At 43.0% G+C, this 22,208-nt stretch overlaps 1 protein-coding gene across 4 annotated transcripts in view; it reads right to left on the minus strand.

Moving 5' to 3' along the window:
* Positions 1–20,218: 20,218 nt before the first annotated feature.
* Positions 20,219–22,208, minus strand: part of CTTN (cortactin) — a 45,395-nt gene continuing 43,405 nt past the window's right edge. For all 4 annotated transcript variants that reach the window (XM_030560105.1, XM_030560107.1, XM_030560104.1 and 1 more), the window contains one exon: positions 20,219–21,939. In XM_030560105.1, the coding sequence (XP_030415965.1) occupies positions 21,803–21,939 (137 nt within the window). In that variant the 3' untranslated portion in view covers positions 20,219–21,802. The remainder of the gene's footprint in view (positions 21,940–22,208) is intronic.

A 22,208-nucleotide genomic window follows, 5' to 3' on the forward strand; every position in this document is an offset into this window, starting at 1 on the left:
GAGGGGCTGGATGCTTCGGACTCAAGGTTCTCAGGTTACAAGGTGGGTGCAGGGTTGTTCCTGTGGAGTAAGTGCCCTGTTCCCCTAGAGGTGGAGGGGAGGAAGGTGCTCCCTGCCAGAGGGTGGGAAAGGCCCGGCACAAGGGAAAGTGGCTTTGAGACCTTTGCCCATTATACAGGAGCCTTTCCAGAAGGTGGCTGTGGACATAGTGGGGCCGCTTAGCAAGACGACCCTGTTGGGGAAGAAATATATTCTGGTGGTGGTAGATTTCGCTACTCGCTATCCCGAGGCAGTGGCCTTGTCTTCCATTGAAGCAGACACCATGGCAGATGCTCTGCTGACCATTTCCCTGTGGGGCAGGGGGCAGGGGGCAAGGGACAGAAGCTTGGTCCTGCTGGCTCCCCTGCCTCTTCCCGTAGTGTGCTGGGTTCCTGCCCCTCCTCTCCCTCTCTCCCTGCCGACCACTCAGGGAGGGAGGGGGTTGGGAAAGAGCAGAGTCAGCATGCTTGCTGCTCCTCATGGAGGCAGAGAAGAAGTGGGGGCAGGGCCTTGGGAAAGGGTGTGTGTGGAATAGGGGCCTATCCCCTCCAGCCTCTGGCCCTGACCCCCCCCTCACACACACCCAGCCTGCTGCCCTGAGCCTTGACCCCCCTCCCCCCCACACACCCAGCCCTCTACTTGACTCCTTCACAACCCCAGGCCTGACTCTGGCACCCCCACACATCCCCAGCTCCCCCTACTCCCTGCACACCCCCTCACATGCCCCCAGCCCTGACTCTTGCACCCCCACATCCCCACCCCCACTCTGAGCACCAAACAGGAGCTCCTGCACACAACACACCCCACATTCCCACCTGCATCAAATGGGAGCTGCCCCACACCCAAACCTCAACCCTGAGCCCCATCCCTCATTCTAGCTCCTGGCCAGACCCTTCACCCCCAACCCTGTGCTCAGTGTACTCTCACCCTCAGCTCAGTGCAGAGACAGGAAGAGAATGGGCCAGAACCAGGGAGAAGGTAGATGCCCACTTTATGTGAGCAGGGCCAGGACCCCAGACCCGCAGCAGGCTGAGTGGGTCCAGCAGCCAGGATCCCAGCTGCCAGGAGCTGGCGGACAGAACCCCTGAGCGACAGTGGGTCTGGGGTCCTGGCCACCGGCCCCACACAGCCTGCTGCCATTCTGGGGTTCTGGCCTCCGGCCCCACGCAGCCCGCTGCTGGTCTGGGGTTCTGGCTGCCAGACCCTTCCCAGCTGGGGTTGCGGCCACAGGCCTCACTCAACCCACTGCTGGCCTAGGTGAACAGAACTCCAGACCAGAAGCTGCCTGATCGGGCCGGCGGTGTAAGATCAACATTTTAATTTAATTTTAAATGAGGTTTCTTAAACATTTTGAAAACCTTGTTTATTTTACAATACAACACTAGTTTAGTTATGTGAATGGCTTGCCAACTACAGAACCAGTTTCTCCTCTCTTGGTTTTCACACCTCAACTGCTAGAACAGGGCCTCATCCTCCCTGATTGAACTGACTTGGTTATCTCTAGCTTGCTTGCTAGCATATATATACCTGTCCCTGGAAATTTCCACTACATGCATCTGAGGAAGTGGGTATTCACCCACGAAAGCTCATGCTCCAAAATGTCTGTTAGTCTATAAGGTGCCACAGGATTCTTTGCTAGTTTAGTTATATAATATATAAACTTTAGAGAGAGACCTTCTAAAAAAACATTAAAATGTATTTCTGGCATGTGAAACCTTTAATTAAAGTGAATAAATGAAGACTTGGCACACCACTTCTGAAAGGTTGCTGACCCTTGCCTTATTGCTTAGTAGCATAGACATAGCCTCATGCTCTGGCAGTCTGCCTAAATTATACCACAGTCCCATGATGGCCCAGTTTTCTTTTCCCTCTGTACAGTCCACACTGCACCATGAACAAAGGGCTAAAGCGGCCACATCTGGGAGGGCACTAAGAAGTCTGGGCTGGACTCAGACATGAAATGCAGTGTAAGTGCTGGAACCCAAATTGGGACCCAGGGTTAAACAATTCCTAACCCAGGGTTACAAATGAGTGTAGATGTGCAAGCCCTAGGTTAACAAACCCAGGGTCTGCTAACTTGAGTTCTGCTAACCCTGGGCTTACACTGCAGTGTAGACATACCCTCAGCTGTGTGCAAACCCAACAATAGAGGGTGCGATAGTGCAATTATGGATAAGCACTTAGGAAGTGCTAGATGAGCGAGAACAGTGTAGCTGGAGGAAGGAATAAAGCTTGAATCTTGCACTCTCTTTTGTGTGTCTCTCTCTCTCTCTCTCTCTTTCTATGCTTGAACATCAAACCCTGTATAATGACAATCCACAGCTGGCAGAATAGCTCCTAGTGGCCATTGGCAGTCAACACAAATTAGAGCAGCTTTCAGGTTGATTTAACTTGTGCCAGGCACCAGCCCAGACTCTAAACTAGGGGTTGGCAACTTCTGGCAGGCAGCTTGCTTGGGTAAGCACCCCGGCAGGCCAGGACAGTTTGTTTACCTGCCATGTTGGCAGGTTCGGCTTCCTGCAGCCCCCATTGACCTGGGAATTGGGAGCTGCGACCAGCTGAACCTGCCAATGCGGCAGGTAAACAAACTGGCCCGGTCTGCCAGGGTGCTTACCGTGGCGAGCCGTGTGCCAGAGGTTGCTGACCCCTGCTCTAAATGGACAGACTCCACCCCCTGCATCCCTCAATTTTTTTTTTGCTTCAGCTGAAAGCAAGGAGTTCAGCTCCTTTTAGTAATTCTGACAGGATTGAGAGAGAAATTCAAAAAGAGGAACAAGAACAGGGGGTGTCCCAGCCCGAAAAGGCCATGACTAAGCACTTTCCGGTAACCCTAAATTGGTTGTACATGTAGTAGAGAGTGTGAGCCTGGAGCAAGGTCTGAACCAAAGTCAGCAAAAGCCACGTTATGAGCAAAAGTCAGTCGCTGTAATAAAGCAAATGCCTGCTTACAAGTTCACTGGCCAGTACATGAACTTGACAAAAGCATGGCTAGCTTTGCTAAAACACAGGTACTCCTAAGTACTAGGTTTTGAATATTCATGTAAACACATTCCTGGGAGATGGTACAGGAACACATCGAGTAAGATGAGCACAGGATAATGAATGGGCATGTTTTGTTTGAACCAGTAGGTACAAGTTGTAGGGTTGGTAACGTCAGGAGTGTAATCATGACTTGTTTGTATCAATGTATACAAGAGCACCTTTGTCTAGCCTAGGGGCAGCAGAAAGTCCTGCTGCTGTCTGACTTGAGTCCCTGCCAATGGGCATTCACGTGTGAGTGTATCTGTAGACATTGATCTGGGAAATTATTACTGTGTCTTGAGGGCAATAAACTGTGGTCTGAGTACTACGATCATGGTCTGCTAAGTTGGCTATCTGCACAGACCCAGCCCAGCACATGGAGAGAACCCGCATGCCAACTGAAAACAGTACAGATTCCCAGTATGTAAAGAATCTTAAGGCTTCCTATAGCAGTTGTGCAGGCGCTGTAGCAGGAACATTTTCAGAAAGAAATGTTAACAGGATGCATGTACGTTGTACAGGATCCCTCCCTCCCTGCTTTTGGAGGCATAGGATTCTTCTTCTCAAGCCCTTCTCAAAGGCAGAGGTGTTGCCTTTTATATTAAAAATGTACACACTTGGACTGAGGTGGAGATGGACATAGGAGATGGAAGTGTTGAGAGTCTCTGGGTTAGGATAAAAGGGGTAAAAAACAAGCGTGATGTCATGCTAGGAGTCTACTACAGGCCACCTAACCAGGTGGAAGAGGTGGATGAGGCTTTTTTTAAACAACTAACAAAATCATCCAAAGCCCAAGATTTGGTGGTGATGGGGGACTTAACTATCCAGATATATGTTGGGAAAATAACACCGTGGGGCACAGACTATAAGTTCCTGGACTGCATTGCAGACAACTTTTTATTTCAGAAGGTTGAAAAAGCTACTGGGGGGGAGCTGTTCTAGACTTGATTTTAACAAATAGGGAGGAACTTGTTGAGAATTTGAAAGTAGAAGAAAGCTTGGGTGAAAGTGATCATGAAATCATACAGTTTGCAATTCTAAGGAAGGGTAGAAGGGAGTACAGCAAAATAGAGACAATGGATTTCAGGAAGGCGGATTTTGGTAAGCTCAGAGAGCTGATAGGTAAGGTCCCATGGGAATCAAGACTGAGGGGAAAAACTACTGAGGAGAGTTGGCAGTTTTTCAAAGGGACACTATTAAGGGCCTAAACGCAAGCTATTCCGATGGGTAGGAAAGAGAGAAAATATGGCAAAAGACCACCTTGGCTTAACCACAAGATCTTGCATGACCTACAAAATAAAAAGGAGTCTATAAAAAATGGAAACTAGGTCAGATTATAAAGGATGAATATAGGCAAACAACACAGGAATGCCGGGGGAAGATTAGAAAGGCAAAGGCACAAAATGAGCTCAAACTAGATATGGGAATAAAGGGAAACAAGGAGACTTTTTATCAATACATTAGAAGTAAGAGGAAGACCAAGGACAGGGTAGGCCCACTGCTCAGTGAGGAGGGAGAAACAGTAACAGGAAACTTGGAAATGGCAGAGATGCTTAATGACTTCTTTGTTTTGGTCTTCACTGAGAAGTCTGAAGGGATGTGTCATAACATATTCCCAGATTTGGACCTTAGCATCCAAAATATGGGTGTTAGCATGAAAACCTCCAAGCTTAGTTACCAGCTTGGACCTGGTAAAGCTGCCACCACCCAAAAAATTAGAGTGTTTTGGGGCACTCTGGTCCCCCCAAAAACCTTCCCTGGTGACCCTAAGACCCAAATTCCTTGAGTCTCACAACAAAGGGGAATAAACCATTTCTCTTACCCCTCCTCCTTCCCAGGTGTTCCCTCCCTGGGTTCCTGGAGAGATACACAGAAGCAAGCTCCGTGAATCTAAACAGAGGGATTCCACCCTCCCTATTTCCAGTCCTGGAAATACAAGTACCGAGAGAGAGAGACAAGCTCCCTCCCCACCCGCCTCCTTCACCCAGAGGGAATGCAAAGTCAGGCTAGTGAATCTAACACACACAGATTTCCCCCTGACTTCTTCCTCCCACCAATTCCCTGGTGAGCTACAGACTCAATTCCCTGGAGTTCCCCACTAAAGAAAAACTCCAACAGGTCTTAAAAAGAAAGCTTTATGTAAAAATACATTAAAATGGTCTCTCTGTATTAAGGTGACAACTACAGGGTCAATTGCTTAAAAGAAATATGAATAAACAGCCTTATTCAAAAGAACACAATTCAAAACACTCCAGCAACTACACACATGTAAATACAAAAGAAAAAAACAATAACCCCTATTGTTTTATGATCTTTGTACTCACAACTTGGAAACAGAAGATTAGAAAGCAGGAGACAGAAAAAATCCTTCCCATAGCTGAGAGGGACAGACACAAGACCAAGAACAAAGAACTTACACCCAAAACTTCCCTCCACCCAGATTTGAAAAAGTCTTGTTTCCTGATTGGTCCTCTGGTCAGGTGTTTCAGGTTACTTCTTTCCAGGTGAAAGAGACATTAACCCTTAGCTGTCTGTTTATGACAGGATGTCTAACAAAGTGAATGCTCATGGGAAGGGGGTAGGTTTAGAAGATAAAATAAAAAAAGAGCAAGTTAAAAATCACTTAGAAAAGTTAGATGCCTGCAAGTCACCAGAGCCTGATGAAATGCATCCTAGGATACTCAAGGAGTTAATAGAGGAGGTATCTGAGCCTCTAGCTATTATCTTTGGAAAGTCATGGGAGATGGGAGAGATTCCAGAAGACTGGAAAATGGCAAATATAGTGCCCATCTATAAAAAGGGAAATAAAAACAACCCAGGAAACTACAAACCAGTTAGTTTAACTTCTGTGCCAGGGAAGATAATGGAGCAAGAAATTAAAGAAATCATCTGCAAACACTTGGAAGGTGGTAAGGTGATAGGGAATAGCCAGCATGGATTTGTAAAGAACAAATCATGTCAAACCAATCTGATAGCATTCTTTGATAGGATAATGAGTCTTGTGGACAAGGGAGAAGCGGTGGATGTGGTATACCTAGACTTTATTAAGGCATTTGATACGTCTCGCATGATATCCTTATTGATAAACTAGGCAAATACAATTTAGATGGGGCTACTATAAGGTGGGTGCATAACTGGCTGGATAACCGTACTCAGAGAGTAGTTATTAATGGCTCCCAATCCTGCTGGAAAGGTATAACAAGTGGGGTTTCGCAGGGGTCTGTTTTGGGACCGGCTCTGTTCAATATCTTCTTAGACTTAGATGTTGGCATAGAAAGTACGCTTATTAAGTTTGCAGATGATACCAAACTGGGAGGGATTGCAACTGCTTTGGAGGACAGGGTCAAAATTCAAAATGGTCTGGACAAATGGTCTGAGGTAAACCAGATGAAGTTCAATAAAGACAAATGCAAAGTGCTCCACTTAGGAAGGAACAATCAGTTTCACACATACAGAATGGGAAGATACTATCTAGGGAGGAGTATGGCAGAAAGAGATCTAGGGGTCATAGTGGACCACAAGCTAAATATGAGTCAACAGTGTGATACTGTTGCAAAAAAAGCAAACGTGGGTCTGGGATGCATTAACACGTGTGTTGTAAACAAGACATGAGAAGTCATTCTTCCGCTTTACTCTGCGCTGGTTAGGCCTCAACTGGAGTATCGTGTCCAGTTCTGGGCAGCACATTTCAAGAAAGATGTGGAGAAATTGGAGAGGGTCCAGAGAAGAGCAACAAGAATGATTAAAGGTCTTGAGAACATGACCTATGAAGGAAGGCTGAAGGAACTGGGTTTGTTTAGTTTGGAAAAGAGAAGACTGAGAGGGGACGTAATAGCAGTTTTCAGGTATCTAAAAGGGTGTCATCAGGAGGAGGGAGAAAACGTGTTCACCTTAGCCTCTAAGGATAGGACAAGAAGCAATGGGCTTACACTGCAGCAAGGGAGATTTAGGTTGGACATTAGGAAAAAGTTCCTAACTATCAGGGTAGTTAAACAATGGAATAAATTGCCTAGGGAGGTTGTAGAATCTCCATCCCTGGAGATATTTAAGAGTAGGTTAGATAAATGTCTATCAGGGATGGTCTAGACAGTATTTGGTCCTGCCATGAGGGCAGGAGACTGGACTCGATGACCTCTCAAGGTACCTGCCAGTCCTAGAGTCTATGAATCCCTTCCAACCCCACCAAATAGATTCCAGCCAACCAGGCTCCTCTGGTGGTAGTGTTGATGTTTTGGGGACTAATGTCACTGCTACCACCCCCTACCAGCTATCCCTCAGATTCTGCAGCCTTACTCTGTGCTTATTCTTGCTGCTCCTTCAGTTTCTACTGCTGTCTCATTCCCTCCCTCATCCTTCTTCATTCAGCTAAACATAAGAAAGACCCTTGCTGGGGCTTCTCTTTCCCCCTTTCTTTTGCCCCATCCCATCCTCAGGTTTTCCCTAGCAGAAGCTGAACAAAGAAAGGGTCTCCCTCCCCAACAAGGAGATCCAGGAGAAAGCATGCTGGCTGACTGGCACTGCTAGTCTCTGTGCAGGCTTATAGGCTCCTTCATCTTGATCCCTGCTGGGAGGTTCTACTGCAAATGGCTCTGGTTAGCAGAAGCTGCTGCTGCTAACTTTTAACAGGGCACGCTTGCTGCTAGATCTTATTTTATTTGCTTTTTGTCATGTCCCAGCAACTGTCAACACAGCTCCCTGGTTTGTGACTCTCACATGAGCCTCGGACCCTCCGGTTTAGCCCAGCAAGCTCCTTGAAAGACAGCCTATATTACGTGAACTCAGCTTCCCGGAAACTGCTGTGATAGGCTCAGACAGCATCTCTCCTGCCTCTCCAGAAAATAAATTGCTGGATCTTGGGACTTCAACTGCCCTCACCAAATAACGAGTGCTGGACCCTATGCAGCTCAATAAAAAAAACTTTGCATGTCTCCCCTCTTCAATCAGTGCTACTTTTCCTTCTAACTTTTTTGTCCCCTTCTCATAATGTTGCATGCTCCCTCGCCCTGTAATACTAACTGCTTTCTGTCTGTGCAAGATTCTGCTTGTAACATTGCTTACTTGTGAGCTATGTTTCATCTCAGTTTTCCAGCTGAACATAGATGGCAGAGGGAAACTTAACTCCTTAAGTTTTCCAAGCTGCTGCTTAGGAATAAGCACTGGTTACATATGCCTGTAGTCTGGAATTTTTTCCACAGGATGGGAGACAAGAGGGGATATATAAATGATAATGGAAATGACTCACTAGCAATTTGGGTTTGCTCTTCTTCCTCTTTTCCCATCCTATATCCTCACGTGTCCTGTTGGAGTTGGTGGTTTTAAAATTTACTGAGAAGAGGGTGGAAGAGTCTGTCCTTATAACTGGTGCCTTTCACTATTCTTTGCTTCCCTCTTTTCAGGTAGTCTGGAGTTCACCACAGAGTGGGAAAAGAGGATGTCTCTGAATGATTAGCAAGTAGTTTTCCCATATTAGATAGAATGGCATTCATCTAGCAGGTTTACATAAACTAAAACAGTGGTCCCCAACCTATTCAGGGTTGCACCCCACCCGTCCCTGCACTCTCTCCCACTCAAAGCCGGGACTGGGAGTGGGGCCACAATCAGGAGGTGGAGGGGATGTGGACAGGGTAATAGGGCCAAGGCTGAGGCCACAGCTGGAGGCACGTCTGGGGCCAGAGTGAGGAGCGGAGCCTGGGATGGGGCTGGGCGTAGGGCCGAGGCCAGGAGTGAAGCTGCTGGGGGGGGAGTAGGCTGGGTGGCACTCCCTTCCTACACTCTGTGGGAGCTGGAAAGGGGCCTGCTGGGCCTAGGGTGACCAGAGAGCAAGGGTGAAAAATCGGGACAGAGAGTGGGGGGTAATTGGCACCTATAGAAGACAAAGCCCCAACTATCAGGACTGTCCCTATATAATCGGGATATCTGGTCACCCTAGTTGTGCCTCCCTGGACATTCTCCAAGCCCCGCTAGGGGAGCACGCCCCACAGTGTGGGGACCATGTCTGAACTAAAACATGAATAAGAGGGAAACCAGGTGACAGTTCACTACATTTCATCTTAGCTTCTCTAAGAAAAATGTTATTTTAGATGTCCTCTGTGGCCCTGCTTCTTGCAATGTTACACCTGGGATAAATCTTACAGGAATATTTCAGTCCAAAAGATGAATGTTTCTCAAAGCTATCACCATCTGAAAGTAAGGTTTTAGTAATAGAATTTATTTTTCAATCAATAATCACTGCCACTCCAACCATAATCATCATGAATAAGTTAAACGAATGTAGCCACCGATTTGTGTAATGCAGTTTTGAACCTAATCAGATGACAGCACAGTCCCACACATTAATAAACACAGTATCCCCATTCTCACTTAAGTACTAAGCAGTCATTTACAATGTTTACTCCATTAACAAACTATTCATGTACTAATTTATGCTGAGCCTGGGAAACTCGTTGGCTCTTTACAGATCTACAGCATTATAGACTCATAGACTCATAGGTCAGAAGGGACCAATATGATCATCTAGTCTGACCTCCTGCACAAGGCAGGCCACAGAACCCTACCCATCCACTTTTATACAACCCCTAATCCAGGACTGAGTTATTGAAATCCTCAAAACTGGTTTGAAGACCTCAAACTGCAGAGAATCCACCAGCAAGCGACCCATGCCCCACGCTGCAGAGGAAGGCGAAAAACCTCCAGGGCCCCTGACAATCCGCCCTGGAGGAAAATTCCTTCCTGACCCCAAATATGGCGATCAGCTAAACCCTGAGCATGTGGGCAAGACTCACCAGCCAGCACCCAAGAAGGAATTCTCTGCAGTAACTCAGTTCCCATCCCATCCAACATCTCCCCGCAGACAATTGAGCAGACTTATCTGGTGATAATCCAAGATCAATTGCCCAAATTAAACTATCCTATCATAATATCCCCTCCATATATTTATCAAGCTTAGTCTTGAAGCCAGATAAGTCTTTTGCCCCCACTACTTCCCTCGGAAGGCTGTTCCAAAACTTCACTCCCCTAATGGTTAGAAACCTTCGTCTAATTTCAAGTCTAAACTTCCTAATATCCAGTTTGTACCCATTCGTCCTCGTGCCTACATTGGAACTAAACTTAAATAATTCCTCTCCCTCCCTAACGTTAAAGCCCCTGATATATTTATATAGAACAAGCATATCCCCCCGCAGCCTTCTTTTGGCCAGGCTAAACAAGCCAAGCTCTTTGAGTCTCCTTTCATAAGGCAGGTTTTCCATTCCTCGGATCATCCTAGTAGCCCGTCTCTGGACCTGTTCCAGTTTGAATTCATCCTTCTTGAACATGGGATACCAGAACTGCACACAATATTCCAGATGGGGTCTCACCAGCGCCTTATATAACGGTACTAACACCTCCTTATCCCTGCTGGCAATACCTCGCCTAATGCATCCTAAAATCGCATTTGCTTTTTTAACAGCCGTATCACATTGGTGGCTCATAGTCATCCTGCTATCGACCAATACCCCAAGGTCCTTCTCCTCCTCCGTCGCTTCCAACTGATGCGTCCCCAATGTATATCTAAAATTCTTATTATTAATCCCTAAGTGCATGACTTTGCACTTTTCACTATTGTATTTCATCCTATTACTCTTACTCCAGTTTACAAGGTGGTCCAGATCTTCCTGAATAGTAGCCCTGTCCTTCTCTGTGTTAGCAATACCCCCCAACTTTGTGTCATCCGCAAACTTTATTAGCACATTCCCGCTCTTTGTGCCAAGGTCAGTAATAAAAAGGTTAAATAAGATCGGTCCCAAAACCGATCCTTGAGGGACTCCACTAGTAACCTCCTTCCAGCCTGACAGTTCACCCTTCAATACAACCCGCTGGAGTCTCCCCTTTAACCAGTTCCTTATCCACCTTACAACTTTCATATTCATATCCATCTTTTCCAATTTAACTAACAGTTCCCCATGCGGAACCGTGTCAAACGCCTTACTGAAATCGAGGTAAATTAGATCTACCGCATTTCCTTTATCAAAGTAATCCGTCACCTTCTCAAAGAAGAAGATCAGATTGGTTTGGCACGATCTACCTTTAGTAAATCCATGTTGCAATTCATCCCAATTACCATTGACCTCTATGTTCTTGACTAATTTCTCCCTTAAAATTTTTTCCAAGACCTTACATACTACAGACGTCAAGCTAACAGGCCTATAATTACCCGGATCACTTTTATTCCCTTTCTTAAAAGGACTACGTTAGCAATCCTCCAGTCGTACGGCACAACTTCCGAGTTTATCGACTGCTTAAAAATTATCACTAACGGGTTCGCAATTTCACGCGCCAGTTCCTTTAATATCCTCGGATGGAGATTGTCCGGGCCCTCCGATTTTGTCCCATCAAGCTGTTCAAGTTTGGCCTCTACCTCAGTTGCGGTAATATCCACCTCCATATCCACATTCCCACTTATCATCCCTCCATCGTCGCTAAACTCCTCACTAGTCTTATTAAAAACTGAGGCAAAGTACTTATTTAGATATTGGGCCATGCCTAGGTTGTCCTTTACTTCCATTCCATCCTCAGTGTATAGCGGCCCCACTTCTTCTTTCTTTGTTTTCTTCTTGTTTATGTGGCTGTAGAACCTTTTACTATTGGTTTTGATTCCCTTTGCAAGGTCCAGTTCAATGCGGCTTTTAGCCTTCCTCACTTTATCCCTACATGTTCCGACCTCACCAAGGTAGCTTCCCTTGCTAATCTCGCCTTTCTTCCACTCCCTGTAAGCTTTCTGCTTTCTCCTAATCCCCTCTCTGAGTTGCTTGCTCATCCAGCTTGGTCTACAACTCCTGCCCATGGTTTTTTTTCCCTTTCTTGGGATGCAGGCTTCCGACAATTTCCGCAGCTGCGACTTAAAGTAATTCCAGGCCTCCTCCGCATTTAAATCCGCAAGTTCCTCCGTCCAATCCACTTCCATAACTAATTTCCTTAACTCTTTAAAATTAGCCCTCAAGAAATCGAAAACCCTAATCCGAGATCTACATTTGTTTATCCTTCCATCTAGTTTGAACTGGATCAGCTCATGATCACTCGAACCAAGGTTATCCCCTACCACCATTTCTTCTACGAGGTCCCAGTGCTCACGAAAACCAAATCTAAAATGGCATCCCCTCTCGTAGGTACTTCAACTACTTGATGAAGAAATCCATCCGCTATCACATCCAGAAAAATCTGACCCCTATTATTCTTGCAAGCACTCGTCCTCCAGTCTATATCTGGGAAGTTGAAGTCTCCCATAATCACACATTTCCCCTTTGTGTTTACTTCATTAAAGACATTAAAGAGGTCTCTATCCATAGACTCTTGCAGGACAATATCATTCTGTCAGCTTCAGGCTTTAACATTAAATCCCCAAATAGCTTAATTTTTAATTAATCTCAAAAACTTGCAACCCATTTAAGAATTTTTCTTATTTAATAAGTGATAACATGCAAGAAACAGCCATATTGCTGCCCTCGGTCTGAACACCATAATTACAGGAGACTAATGACCACGAGCCACGTGCTCTGAATTTGGCTCACATTGCACATTCTAGCACCCATGAAAGTCAGGTTGGTCTAGGAGTACATTGTTAAGAATATACAGTAGATGTTCTGAGGAAAGAGTGAAAGTTACTTTGCATTTGGAATAAATAAATGAACTTTGAACCCAAGTGAGCCCTAAAGAGTTCTGTTGTTTGAACCTGCCACTGAGTTCAGCGGTAAAGAACCATTACCCATGGAACAGGGACTAGAGTAATGCAATGAAGTCACTTACACATGGATAATTTTGTGTGGGTGAATAATCCCATTGATGCCAGTGGGACGACGTATCTATGTGAAGTTGCTCACATGCATAAATTGGTACAGTACTGAACTAAATATGGGCTTGGGAATTCCCAGTCCTACAGTGGTTGAGAAGCATTAGAGAAGAAGGATTGAGGGAAGTCTATCTTGTAGCAGCCTCCTAGCTGAGGGCATGGTGGTGTCCAGATAGTGTTTCCATTCCACAACGGAGCAGCAATTGCATAGTCTGAGTCAGGGGATGGTATGGAAAAAGCTATTCAAATTCTTAGGGAAAATGTCTTAATTCATACAGCAGAACACATAAACAATCCCCGGCACCTCTATCTGAAACCATACTAGAAGGGTATGGACATCTGAGACATCAAACAGACAACCTCTCCACTTCCCCTCACATGAAACCACTGTTTAAAGAAAGACTAGTACATGACGAAAGACCCATTATCTGCATCTGACAACTCTCTGTTTTTACCTTCCCTTTACCACATTATGGTGCTACTTCTATTGACATAGTGCATCAATTACATTTTAGTACTAGTGTGATGTTATCTGATTAAAATATGACCCTGTAGATCATTGTTGCTAACACTGTTGTTTATATAACTGCAACAAATCTTGTACAAAGCACGTCATGTAAGACTTCTATGGAAAAGTTATGATTTGCTGAAAATGATTATGCTATTTAAATGTATGTATAATTTTTGTATGTGAAGTTATGAATATTAACTCTATACCTGTATTTCAATATTTGCTCTTATGGCAACACCAACAAGGTATTTAGCCAGCAAATTGAGAAGGAACTATTCAAGTTAAATGGCCCATCAAGGAACACTTAACTCACAATGGACCATGGAAGATGACCATCCACAGCTGATGGACTTTCATGTGAACATTCTAACTAGAGTATGAGTTCTACTATGACTAAGCAAAGCATGCATGGACATGTGACTCCAAACACCATCTTGTTACCTGTAATTTTCCACAAACTAGAACAATGGGCTTCCCTTCAGTTGGCAGAACCTATAAAAGGCCATGGAAACATCTCCATTTTGCCTCCTTCCTGCTCAAACTTCTGGACTATGAACTTATACTAATGGGAGCATTCTAATCAAGGTTTAGTACTCTAGGTCTATATAAATAATATATGGAGATATACCTATCTCATAGAACTGGAAGGGACCTTGAAAGATCATCAAGTCCAGTCCCCTTCCTCCACTAGCAGGACCAAGTACTGTCTCCTGACAGTTTTTGACTGTCTAGGTTTACTGGTCCTGCCTCAGCACAGGGGGCTGGACTGGATGACTTCTTGAGGTCCCTTCCAGCCCTAAATTTCTATGGTTTGTTTAAAGCCTCACCTAAAGGGAAGGGTTTAGACAGAGTCTGTGAGAAAACACAATTAGCTTGCACAGGAGAGATCACCGTTTCTTCTGACTGTAGCACTGAGTCTCCTATTTTTATTTTCCCAACCTACCATGGATGATAAACTGGCAGACCATTAAGTATACTGGATGTTTACATACAAGTGACAATAGTTGTTCATGAATTTTGCCTGATTTCAGCTGACCTTTAAAAGTTAGTCATTAAAATCTGCCATTGCTGAAAGCTCTATTGTTTGTTTGCAACTCTTTCATTGGAGGTGCTCTCAACACAACATTTTATGACTGTTTGTAAACCATCCTACAAACATTTTGCCCAATGTGACATAATGTGAGAGGCCAACAGTGGCATTAATAATGCATGGTTATACACATGTATACACACACAATCCTTCCCTAAATTTAATAAACTTTTCTTCTCAGTATAACATAAGACTGAGGATAAGAATAATCCTTCAAATATCCTTTACATTGTGTATAGTAAAATATGCACTAATTATTTATATTTTTGTCTGAAACTTGCATGCTGCTTATTAATACTTGCAATCTCTAAGTTAAAGGGTAAATACTAACTATGTGAAATGAAATGTACCCTTACCATAGTGAAATGACTAATGATCATGCGTTAATGACCCTCTCCTTTGCTCTGCATGGATCATCCAGCAAATGACAGTTGCTGTGCTCAGGTTTACACTTATGCCTAGTACATTTTATAAGAAAAAAGCTTTGTCTTTAGCCCTTTGTTTCATGGTTTTGCTGCCAGTCATACTGTTTGATGTTTTCCACACTCCCACCTTCTTGCTGTTATTTTGATAGTTTAAAGTTTCCCAGGAGATTTTATATTTGTGCCTTGAAATATGTGGGCTTGTTCATAAATCCTGTGTTTGCAAAAGTGTTTTTCGAATACAACTATTTAATCTGAGGCACCTCTCACTTTGTTATCTAAAAGCAGCTCCATTTGACATGATGGAGACCTAAAGTATCTTGAGACTAGTGCTACAAGTCTTTCAAGTTTTGGATAATGTCAGCGATGGACCATGGACACCGTATGTCCTGGTACTGTACGTAATGTGAGATTTTATTGAGACCCATATGCAGACTTTCTTTATGCCCTTTACTCAATATCATAAAAGGATGATTCAGGTCACCCTGCTGAAGCAAAAATCTCACATTCAGAGCAACTACCACTATGCTACAGACTGTAATTTCCTCCACTCATTGTTTCTAGTTAGCAGTCACAAACTGAGTAGTTGGATTTATCCCCACTATGGGGAGTCCGGTCACAATGTAAAACAGCAGGAAAAGACCCACTGCACATAAAAATCTAGAACAATATTCCACAGCTTCAAGGCTTTATATAAAACAAATTGAATGCAAGAGCATCCTTCACTATCCTCTTAAGCCTGCCATCTGGGCAAACTAAAAATAAAGCAGCAGCTTAAGGAGAGGTTTTAGAAAATGCAGTCTATAAATATATTGATAAAGATTTGCTAGACTCTTAAAACAACTCTAATATACTAACTAACCCTCCTAGCTACGCATTGTGGATTGCATCTTCATCAGTCTCTTTGTATATATGGTTAAAGCATTACCTACAGTACCTTTTTAAATTAAAAAGACACCCTTGCTAGAGTCTTCACATTGGCCAAGAGCTCTCTCTGAAATATCTGGATAGTTTAATTGCTATCAAACTAGCAGGAAGGTACAGGGTTACTCAGTCCTATTTAGAACATTTTATCTGATGGATAAGAGCGTCAGAGGGCTCCCTGAAGGCATCAAGATTGCCTGCAGTTAAGAGGAGAGAATCCTCAGGCACAAATTGTGACAAGCTCTTCAGATCTACCGTACACAAAATAACTATTTCTGCCAGCTGAGAACATGTAACATGAAATCTTGTATGCACTGGGTTAACTATTTCACAGCAATATGCAGGGATACCCACCACATTGCTTCATCATATTCAAAAAGGACTGGGAAAGAAAATACACAGCGCACCAGATGATCACAGCTCCTGCTGTACAAATGCAAGTGCATTTATCTGGGATGTTTCACATTCTTTGACTATTTCTCCACCTCCCACATAACTGCCCTTCAGATTATGTTCTTCTCATCACTGCTACTAAGTGTTTTAAAGACATAGGGAAGGGGAAAGTCTAAATGTTTTATGGAGCATTTTTATTTTACATTTAATCATACTGTAAATAAACAGAAATATTGACATTTAACAGATTTAATAACCAAATGTTTGGCTACTGCATACAGCTATTTAATGCTACCAGAGCACCTTCTGCTGGAGGTAGACATCAATTGAACCTCATACTTTGTCTATGAATTAAGGATTATTCTATTTATTTTACAGAGTGAGTAATTGCGAGCAAAGAGGAATTAAAGAACTTACCCAAAGTCATACAGTGAATCAATGACAGGTAGTGAAAGAACCCAATTGTCCTGTTTCCTGCTCCTGTAAGTTACCTGCTAGAGTAACTGTTACACTTGGATAGTTCTTACAAGAGTATTGTTGCAGATTGCTTATGAGTGCAAGTACTCCTCATGAACAAGAATCAACTATCTTGCTATCCTAAGGCCTGAAAATACCTTGAAGGCAGCAATAACATGGGCACACAGCATCTGTGGGTGCTACCAGAATATAAATATTCAATGGAAAAAAGCACACATTAAAAAAAAATAGTACTGCAAAACTTTGCTGCACCATTACAAGCATAACAAATATAGATTTCTTCTAAGACACTGCTTATCCTCCTAAGATATGAGCTAGTTAGCAAGACCACAGATTTCTTGTAGGAAATTCTCATATTTATGTATGAAAAGTGTTGCCTATTCTAAGATACTAGTCTCAGTGGGAAGCTGTTAAATTAACAAATTAGGTATAGTCTCAGCTCCCCTATGGAGGGAGTTAGTTACATGAGTGAGTTCTGTTCTCTAGATCAGGAGACATAGCAGCATCACAGTACTTATTTTTATAGTCAAATGCCTAAAACTGAGGTTATATACACATCACATGTAAAACTAAGTTTCTGCAAAGGACAATTTAATCTTTGCCTTCAGGGCTTTTCCCTCCATAGTTGGCCCCTTATTTACTTCCATTTAAAGGGGAAAATTACTTAATGCAAATTACTAGCCTTTTTAGAAGTCTTGGAGGATACCAGCCAAATGGCAGTCTAGTCAAAGTTTCCATACCAAAGTTAGAAGTATGGTAGTTTTAGATGCTATGCCAGTCCCCAAGTCTCCCTGACAGTTTTTACATTTGAAATTTATATTTTTAGTTTTAAAAAGGTAATTCCTGAGTAGATTGTGAAAAACTTACACAAAAGGGAAAACTGACTGCACAGGGAACGCCCTAACACTAACTATCCAAAATGCTGTCAAATGCATGAAACAAAACAATGAAAATTTAGACACTATTTTTTCAGTTACAATGATCTTAGGTGTCTTTTACTATTCAGATTGAAAAAAACCCAAAATCAAGCTGAGGCATGATTTAAACTGATAGCATCCCTTTAACATAATCTCCCCAATTTCCTGCTAGATGGCTCCTTCTTTACCTCCCTTTTGACTAACAATTTGTCATTTTTAGACATCATAAGCCAAACACTTGGCTTTCTTCTTTATGTATTGTTACTTCCTACTTTATCAATTCTACCACTGTTGAGAGAGTGTTGATCACTTAGCATGAAAGTGCTCTGCTGGAGGTGTGCCTACCCACACAGCAGCACACAATTACTGCCATCATGTGTGAAGGAGCTTTTAGAACTAACACAGACTAAAGGCTGCAGACACTGTTTCTGTTCTATACATAACTGGAGCCTACCTGGTCTGGCTCCATACCCAACTGCTGTCTCAGTTTCTTCTCTTCTCTCACCTTCAGCACAGTTCAGTTGCTGAGGTAATTTAGCTTCCTAGCCAATTCAGACCCTTCCAGAGTACTAATGTCCAAACAAACCCAAAACCAGTCTTCTGTCAGCCTTAAGCTGGACACAGCCATGTTTTCTGAGGGTCTATCTCCTTTTCTACCACTGCCCTTAGTCTGGGTGCAGCTCTAGCCCCTCCTGAGCTCTGCTCAGTCTCTTTATCCTCCTCTTCTTGGCAGGGGTCATTGTCTCATCTTGCTTAGTGGAAAGGTAGCAACAACCAACTGCTCATTCCTCTCCTTAATGACTCCTCACAGGGTGGCACCATAAGGGAAACCCACACCCATTCTCTTCTATGGCGTCCCAGCCTTATAAACCCTACACAACTGGGTTTTCTGTCCCTGTTGCCTTTCCAGGGCCTCTTCCTATACTCCTAGCTCCGCTCCTACACGTTATAGAATGCTGACTCACAGGGCTTCTTTGTTTGTAGTCCCTCTGTTTGATTCTTCGCTCTCTGAGAGCCACAGACTGCTCGTTTTTCCAGGCAGGCCAGCTCTTAGCCACTGCATTCCCTCCACCCCTGGAGGTAAGCTACTCTGGCACAGGTGTTACTCAGCTCTAACCCCCTTAAAGGGCCAGTCATCCTGTGATTATTATATTTTCACTGATATAAAAATTAACCCTTGACACTGCAAGCCTAGATTTCCAACCATGAATCAGCTGTTATTGAATGTTTGAATTATCATGTATATTTATTCTTAAATGCTGCTTATGTGTCTGTCCAAATTATTTTAAAAGCAAGAGTGCTTAAATTAATATATCTGCTATATGCAGAGGCCCCTATATTGGGCCAGTTCCCAGCTGCAGAGTCCCATTGCCCCTTTCCCTAAATGTGCAATAGAATTTAAGATAAAGGGGTAGGAACTTAATTTTTCTTTGAGTTACCAAAAAAAAAAACCATTTGAAATATGAACTAAATGTAAAGCAACGCAGTGTTACCTTCCTGCATCGGCAGAGAGCCACAAGCTCTGAAATATGTACCGACTCATTCATCTCAAGGGGATGTTAGTGCCAAATCCTAGTAACACTTAACAAGGATCTTTCCAGTTATGATCATTTTTGCAATAACATGCACCTAGCATACTGCTTCATTTTCAGGTGATCCAGATCTGAGTTAAGGGAAGAGCAGTGGGGCACCTAGTTACTAGCTAGTGAAGGGTTAGTGAGGCGGGAAACTTAGAATTCAAGTTGCTCCCCAGAATTTTGTGTCACCCATGACCCTGTCCACATGAGGGAAGGGGAAAAAATAGAGAACATGTATCTTCTTCCCCAGTACCAGAAGGCTCCCAAGCCACCCATCATTTCCACCCAGATGCCAGAAGGCCTGGCTGTGTCCTTGGACAGCTACAACCTACTCCCATCCAGCTTCTTCCAAGGTAGTTTCTACAACACAGATATGCAACTTGCTTTAGCTTTGTATCAAAATATAGTGGAGAAGCTAATGCTTTGGGACCCTGAATAGCAGGGCTATGAAGATAACGTTTTATGACACACAGCAGCTGGTTTTCTTAGGAGTCAGTTATGTACAGCTATTTTCTCCCCACAAAAACCACAGCTAAGAGTCAAATTTTCAAAGACCTCAGTATCCTGCAGCTCCAGTTGCACCTCTCATTCTCTGTGGGAGCTGTGGCATCCTGCATATGTTTGTTTTGGGCAGGGGTAGTCAGCTCACTTCACCGAGGTGCCTAAATGAGAGCTACGCTCTTTTTTAAACCGGCCCATAACCCCTTTATTTAAAATCTAAATGTTTCCATATGGGGGCAGGAACAGGAGGCTAGCCAGTGGATGTGTGTGTTAGGGAGTGTTCAGAAAGTTCAGCAGGGCGCTGCTGGAATACTCATTCAGACAGGTACCTATCACTGCAATAACTGGGCACTACATAGCAGTGTCCACTGGAAGTACTCATTATTCATGGTGTTAAGAATCTGATTGACCTGGAAGCAGATATGGTGAAGGTGACCAGATGAGTGAACAATGAGAATCTCATAACTGAAACCTCAACATTCTTGATACATCAGCTTTAAAATACAAAAAAGTATCCCATGAAAATGGTTCAAAAAGTTTATTTGGATATTTAATTTACAAAAAATCATATCTCCTATGTGGTGTATGCAAAATTGGATAAAATAAACTGTATATAAAACCCAACCCAATCTATTAATGCAATACAACAAAAATGAAACCACGGAAGAGGAAAAAAATATGGTCATATGACATACATGACATTAATTAAAGATTGTCCCAACCATCCAAGACTTGGTTTCAACATGATACCTTCTTCCTACATACACTGTGCCATTTTATACAAAGATTTTCTGTACTCCATTGTTCCAAATGTACCAGATGTACCAAATGTACCCTGCCATTCTCATTTTGATCAGAAGGTGGATACAGACAGTATACACATTTAACATATGCATTATTAGCTGGAACTTACTATCTTTGGTAGGGGCACTAACTTTTGTGGTGAAGTAAACCAATTTTTAAAAGTGACAAGAACTTTAATTTCTATTTTGGCAAAGAACAGGACTAACCCCTTTGTTAAGGAGAAATGTTACTGGCAGTTTCAGCTGAACATATAAAGAGGATAGTTGTCTTTATGTGGATCAGAAGTGGAGACTATCTGAAATGGCTTTATGGTATTTGTATTAACATTTCTTCACTGAAATATGGTTATAACTGTCTTACTGAACTGCAAGCCTACCTGTTTCATTGTATGAACAAAAATGCATCGTGTGTACCAATATAATATAGCAACATTGTACTTCCTTTTAATCTTTAAGGCAGAGAGACTGTTACTGTAGGTAGTGGGGTACTGGTTTGGATGCCAGTTTGGGGTTCCTTGAACAGACCATGTATGTCCTTGGGGGAGTCAACACTGAAATTTTGCAAGCACTTTTGTAGCAACTTTAAAAGGGTTTTCTGGGAGAGGGGAGAGAACAAAGCGATTAGCAAGAGCTAGTGCTAAGATGTCCATAGGGGAAAAGACAAAAGCAGTAGCACCAGAAAGTCCATAAAAGAGCCAAGAGACCTCACTTTAAAATGAAATAATGAATAACTGGAATCTTTCCTTCATAGCATCAATACATATCTAACCATTGGCCAATATTCAAAGTTAGGTAGTTGTCATTAACTGTAACTCTCAAGTCCTTCTCTTCCCTTATCCATACATTATATATAGAAATACAAGTGTACTCCTACTCATGTGGAAATGCAAATTACCTACATAGCCATGATCTTTAGCTGACAACATTTACTGGAAGACTAACTAGACTTAATCACTAGGTAATTCTGTTCACTTACAGGTATGAGTGAAACATGCATTCTTATGACAGGCAGCTAATAGTCCTTGAAATGGTATTTAATGACAATCACTAATTTGGCAAAGAATAAAGGAAAAACATTTCAAAATGCATAAAAACCATTACCAGGGGCCTTGGTGGAGAACATAAGAGTTACAATATATTAGCAAATTCTGTGGCATAAACATTTTAAAAAGCATCAGCAAAGTATTAAATATAAAAGCAGTATGTATATATCCCTCCATCCTCAAAAAAGCATCATGATTTGTAGTGTATTAAATCAGGTTTAATGACTATGGCATTAAGGCATAATCGGTTGACAATATTCTTTATTGCCTCAGCTCAACATAATTGGCTGGGAAAAGCCCATATCTGCCTTTGCACACTCCCCTCCACCAGCCGTCATCAATCATTTCTATGTTCGTGATGATGTCATCTGGATCGAAGGAAATCTCATCATCCCCCGCTGAGAAAAGAGTGGAAGAGGCAATGTGTTTAGTACTCTCACATGAAGTTCTACTGTTGTCAGCTTTTTCCTAGGTAATGGTATTTTTAGTAGCATTAAGTGATTAAAAAGGGAGTTATTCACAGAGGAACCTTAGTAATGTTAGCTACCTTCCTCTCTCCAATGCGCCAAACAAAGATGTTTAAACCAGGATAGAAAAATGTGATAATCAAAAGATTTCTCTGAGCAACAGACTTCCTCTTACTTGTTTTACAGTGGCAGCTTTCACC

The sequence above is a fragment of the Gopherus evgoodei genome, chromosome 4, assembly GCF_007399415.2.
Source record: "Gopherus evgoodei ecotype Sinaloan lineage chromosome 4, rGopEvg1_v1.p, whole genome shotgun sequence".
Lineage (NCBI taxonomy): Eukaryota > Metazoa > Chordata > Testudines > Testudinidae > Gopherus > Gopherus evgoodei.